Source organism: Magnolia sinica, chromosome 18 (genome assembly GCF_029962835.1).
Source record: "Magnolia sinica isolate HGM2019 chromosome 18, MsV1, whole genome shotgun sequence".
NCBI classification, from domain to species: Eukaryota; Viridiplantae; Streptophyta; class Magnoliopsida; order Magnoliales; family Magnoliaceae; genus Magnolia; species Magnolia sinica.
Genome location: NC_080590.1, coordinates 51,605,517 through 51,611,516, shown reverse-complemented (window position 1 = coordinate 51,611,516; position 6,000 = coordinate 51,605,517). Strand labels below are relative to the sequence as shown.

The 6,000-nt window shown below is 39.7% G+C and overlaps 1 protein-coding gene across 1 annotated transcript; it reads left to right on the top strand.

Annotated features, from left to right (window-relative positions):
• Positions 1–3,583: 3,583 nt before the first annotated feature.
• LOC131233750 (uncharacterized) lies at positions 3,584–5,356 on the top strand. The gene is made up of 2 exons (XM_058230532.1): positions 3,584–3,778; positions 5,062–5,356. Exons 1-2 carry the CDS (start codon positions 3,610–3,612, stop codon positions 5,322–5,324), a joined length of 432 nt encoding a protein of 143 aa, XP_058086515.1. The 5' UTR covers positions 3,584–3,609; the 3' UTR covers positions 5,325–5,356.
• Positions 5,357–6,000: the final 644 nt, after the last annotated feature.

The window sequence follows — 6,000 nt, the reverse complement described above, 5'->3', positions numbered from 1 at the left end:
CAGAATACGGGCCTCTACACCCTATTACCTGTGCCTAACGGTCCTTGGGAGGATTTATCAATGGACTTCGTACTTGGTCTCCAGCAAACACAACGCGGCATGGATTCAGTGTTCGTGGTGGTAAATCGTTTCTCCAAGATGACGCACTTTATCCCATGCAAAAAGACCCTCGATGCAACACACGTGGCGAATCTATTTTTCAAGGAGGTCGTACGGCTACACGGGGTCCCCAAGACCATTACTTCCGATCGTGACACGAAGTTCATTAGCCACTTTTGGCAGATTTTATGGAATCAATTCGATACACGACTTCAATTCAGCAGTGCTTGCTACCCACAGACTGATGGGCGGATCGAAGTTGTGAATCGCATGTTGGGAAACCTCCTTCGCTATATTTCAGGAGAAAAACTGAAACAGTGGGATTTGGCCTTGTCTCAAGCAGAGTTTGCATTTAACAATATGGTGAGCCGCTCGACAGGGAGATCACTGTTCCAGATTATCTACGGACGAGTGTTTCGCCAAACACTTGACTTGGTCCCTTTGCCCAAGCACCCAGGCATGAGCATTGCAGCAGAACATATGACAGACAAGATCATGGGCATCCATGCAGAAGTGTAGACCAAGCTACATCCCTCGAACGAAAAGTACAAGGAACAAACAGACAAGCATCGACGACAAAAAGTGTTCGAGGTGGGCGACCGCGTTATGGTCCATCTGCGCAAAGAGAGATTTCCGACCGGGACGTACAACAAGTTGAAAAATAAGAAGATTGGACCGGTACCAATCATCCGAAAGATCAATGACAACGCTTATATTGTTAATCTCCCAGATGACATGGCAATCTCACGGACTTTCAATATTGCGGACCTAACCGAGTATTATGAACCAGAGCATGACGAGAACTCGAGGACGAGTTTTTTTGAAGTGGGGGAGACTGTTGTAGAGCGGGTCGCGGACAGTTACATGCCTAAGATGGATCAGAAAAGGCCCGGTCGACGACAGAAGTGATCCAGACCGTCGATCCTTAAATCGGGCGTATCTTGCAATCTGGAATGAGTTATCTGACGTAAAATATATGATTTTGGGGTAGAACGAGCTACTGAAGCCAACCAACCCAGCTATTCTGGGTTACGCAGCCCGGAATTGTGAAAAACCCCTGGATCAACGGTCGTTTCCCTATTTTAATTTCATTTTTACTATATATAGTAAGTTTTAGTTTGATTATAACTCTTCATCCATCGGGCTTTAGGAGTTGCGCCCAATGTGAAAAGAGCTTAGAATAATTAGGAGAACGGTTTGAGGAAGCCAAATAAGACACTTACTATTTTTGGCCGAAAACCTTGCGCACTAGTAGACATCATGACCGTCTATAAATAGTAAGTTTACTATTTATAGTAAGTCCCGGATTCTAAGAGTTTGAGTTGTAGTTTGATTCTAATTTCTTTCCCATTACTTGGTACCCCTATTTAAAGGGTTGTGAACTCGTTTTTATTCATCAATTAATCAATTTCGAATTTCTTAGAATTTATTTATATTTTCTGCTTTCTTTTCTCGTAGATTCGAGAAGTCTCTGTGAGGAGTCCAGAGAAGCTCCGTGGATTCGGAGTACTTATCCTCATCACGTTCATCCCTGCGTCAGAGACCCAAAGGCCTAATTGGCTGTTCCTGGGTGAATCCGGATCCTAAGCTTGCCGTAGTTAAAAATTTCCGCTTGTTGCAATTAGATTAACCAGATCATCGTGCACTACATTTAATGTAGTAGTGCTGACCACATCAGTAATGATATGGACTAACTATAATTTGAAAAAAATAGAAGGAAATTTACTATTTCTGACAAACAGAGGATTCAAATTCATTGTGCGTGGTGTAAAACTGGTGTAGTAGATTATTCCAGTCCTTTTCACATCGTACAATGCCAAAGCCCTTCGGACCTATCGTGATTTATATGTGAAATCTATTCCATCCATTGCGTGAGAGTTATTATGCCCACTTGATATAGAAATACATTAGCCTAATAGAAAACCTTATATTAACCACACCAATGACGGCAATGTCAAATTGCTATTAAAACTTATCCCTTCATCTTAACACATGATAAATGGGTTTAATGAAAAATAAACACCATGGTGGCCTCACAGAACATCCTATCTCATTGTTACCAGTGCTGTGGTCCAGTGAGTTGTGGTTCTGGATGAATTTTGGGCTCATGTCCTAACACTGAGGACCTCACCTGATGGACAGAGTAGATTTTGGCTATACAAGATTGTGGGCCCAAAGAGCTTGGATGTCTTACGCGCACGGTAAAACAGTAGACGGCTCTGGTCCTCCAACCGCACCCTGGCGCCCATCAAACCGGGCGCGGTTGGGGTGGATCCCCTGGTTTCACATAGGTCTGGAGCCCACTGATGTATGTGACTTACATCCACACCGTCCATCCATTTTGAAAGCCCATTTTAGGCTATGGTCGAAAAATTGAAGTAGATCCAAATTTTCGGTGAACATATCATAGGAAACTGTAGTGATTGAATCCCCACTATTAAAAACTTTATGGGGGCGAACAGAATATTTATTTTCCATCCAATCTATTGGTACGGTCACAAAGACGTCGATGAAAAGACCATACAAATATCAGCTTGATCCAAAACTTTTGTGTCCCACGAAAAATTTTTAACAGCAAATGCCTCTGTTTCCTATATTGTGGTCTACCTGAGATTTCAATCTTCTTCATGTTTGGGATCCTATACAAAAATTAATTTTCAAAACAGATGTACGGTATGGATATAAGACACATACATCACAGTGGGCCCAATGGTCAGGGATCCGACCCACCTCGGTAGATCCCGGGATCCACCGAAGCCGCACCCAATCAAACCTCCGGATAAAATGGGCCCGCAATTCCAGCAGTGCCGCATAGCACCAGTTTTAATTGAAACCTCTCAACGCGATTCATTCAAGCGAACTGAGTCAACTCGGTTCGAGTCACAACGGTCCGCTAGGGGCATTATGGTCATTTTCTCGGACCGGTGAAAAAAATTAATAAAGGAAGAAAAGAAAGAGAAGGTCTATAAATTACGGTCCATCCTTCATATTTTTTCTACATCCAACCCGTATCATAGGTTGGCCCATCATGAAAATCACCTTATGAAATTTGTTTTTACCATTTCCACTAATTAATTAGACTAAAATTATATTTTTCCTATTTATCAATGGTTATAAATTGATTTCATGGTGTGGCCCATCTCATGAGTATTTAGGTCTTTTATTTTCTTTGGTTGATCCTATTAGTGTTACAACCTATTGGAAGGGTTGGATTTCACATGTACTTAACAGGTTGGAATTTATTAAATTGGTGTACCATATCTTACGGTACAACTGGTCGTACTTGAAACCTTCTCGAAAATTACATAAATTACATAGAAAGATAAAATAGCGGTTAGTGAGAAAGTATGGGGAGAACCCAAGAAAGTCAATACCAATACCATACATGGCCCATTCCATCAATGGTCCCAAAACGTTTTCTGACATTTCCCTCTCTTTCCTCTCACTTTCTTCAAACACGCTTCCTTCCCCTATTTAAAACGAAGGGGAACTGAATTTCTTGTTGTTCTGATGAGATTGATTTTTTCTTTCTTTCTATTTTGCTTCCAAAGAATGGCTAGTTCTAACGGATTTGGATACATGGCCGTCGTTGCAGTCTCTGGCAGCGTCGCATTCGTCGCTATACAAGCACATAAGCGACTTGTGACAGAGTTCATGAAGAAGGTCGAATTCGAATTCGGTATGTTTTTTTGTTTTTTTTTTTTACCTCTCTCTCTCTCTCTCTCTCTCTCTCTCTCTCTGTTTAGTTTTTCTTTGAATCGCAGTTTCAGGTATCCGTTGATGAGTTTTTTCGATTTCTTCACTTTCTTTCGACAAAACGATTTGGATTTGAAATGGGTTTCGATTTTTTTTATTTATTTATTTTTTGCAATGGGTTTGTTTCTGTTGTTCTCTTGTTTTCTTTTGTTTCTTAGAAGACGGTTTTCGTTCTGTTTTTGTTTCTAATTATTTGTTTTGGCTTCCGACAGTTCGATGAAGAAATTTGGATTATAATTGCACCTGGGCTTTATGTTTTCTCATCAGAACTTGATTTTGATTTTTTACGTTCTTCGAAAAAATTTCTTTGTTATTTTCCAAAATTTCAATCTTCTATTCTTGACTTTCTTTTTTCATATTCTCTTTGGACTTATGGAGAAGGGTTGACTTGAATGATGGTGAATCATCCACCCTACACGTGTCAGATTCTGTGTCAACGCAGATGATCCAAATCATGAACCCCATTGGATGGAACATATCCCAATAATCAAATTGATCAGACAATCATCTATGATTTGGCCATTGAATTTGCACAATTGATTATTTTCCTTTCTCTGTCCATTTGGTGCATGCCATTGGATGGTTAGGATCATCCAATAAGCGGTTTTAATAATATTCTTCAACGAAAATGGGCAGAAAAGTTAGATGGTATGGATGGACACGAAATTTAGATTGTCTTGATGGACGTATACGGTTGTCACATGTAAGCTGGACGACTCACCACCATTTAAGAAATGGTGCGACACACAAAGGAATCCATTAAACACAAAGTAATCTAGCAAACAAGTTGCGTGGGACCCACCGTGATGTCTACATGATATCCACTCCGACCCTCCGCACGCAATCGCTTGTTTGGTCATGGGCCCAAAAATTAGTTTCATCCATGATTCAGGTGGGCCACACAAAAATCAACGGTTGGGAGGGGAAGGGTGTGCCCTCTCAAGTGTTCCCTATGGTGTGGCCCCCATGATTCATGAATTAGCATGGTTTTTTGGGCCATGACCAAACATGAGATGGCATGCATGATTGTCCGAGTGGATGTCATGAATACATCACAGTGGGGCCATTCTACTTGTTTGCCCCACAACTGTGGTGAAAATGTTTTCACTTGATCATTTCTAATTTTTATTATCTTTTTCTTTGGATCTAATTGTTATTATTATTATTTTTTAATGTAATTAACTGTTTTTATTTGTTAATGAATAGGAATGGAAAGAGATGTGCCTAAAAAGAAGGTGAGATTCGCAGACGATGTAATCGAGCCATCATCAAATAACAAGGAATACAGGATGAGGCATTCAAAAAATTTGGTAAACATGAATAAGGTTTCTATGGCTGAGATCGGCAGTTCGAATGGAGGTTCCTTCCGAGAAAGGGTAGGCAATATGCCATTAAATAGGCTTGCTTTGTATAAAGGGATGGTAGAGAACCGCGTTATGAATGGGCGGATTGTATCATATTCTCGATAATAGGAATGGATTAGGATCAGTTCAAATGTTCATTATGGCTCTCGTTAGTATCAAAGAAATGAGAATGTGAATTTAGTAAATTTATTAATATTTCAAATTTTTGGATTTAACAACTTTTTGTTGGGACTTGTGAAGGCATATAGAGCAAAATCAATTAAAATATTCACAATTACATGAACAAATTCGATAAGAATGCAATTTGAATTTTACATGGAAAATCCTTTGCGAAACAAAACGACGACACAAAATGACAAGTAATGCATTATGAAAGCAAAAATACAAGAGATAGATGATCTTACCAATTCGAATAACCCTCGAATCTCCTTTGAATATCTATTTATGCCCTTGAACCCTTTAGAACAACTTTAAAAGTCTTAATCATCTTTAATCCTTATCCTAATTCTGATTACACCCGGTATATACTGCCCAACCATAATGGGAAACAAATTGCGCACTTACGCAATTCTACGCATGCCTTCGATGGATCCTTTGATTGCATCGACAACCATCAAGGACCAGGCAAGGATATTAAAGATCCTTTGATGCCATCGAGTAGCAACTTCCAAAACTATCAAGCAATCAACTATAATTTTTTTTTCTTCAAATTTTCTCGATGGGATCGAGCATATGTCTATGTCATCAACAAACTCTATTATATACAGATTTAAGACATTTG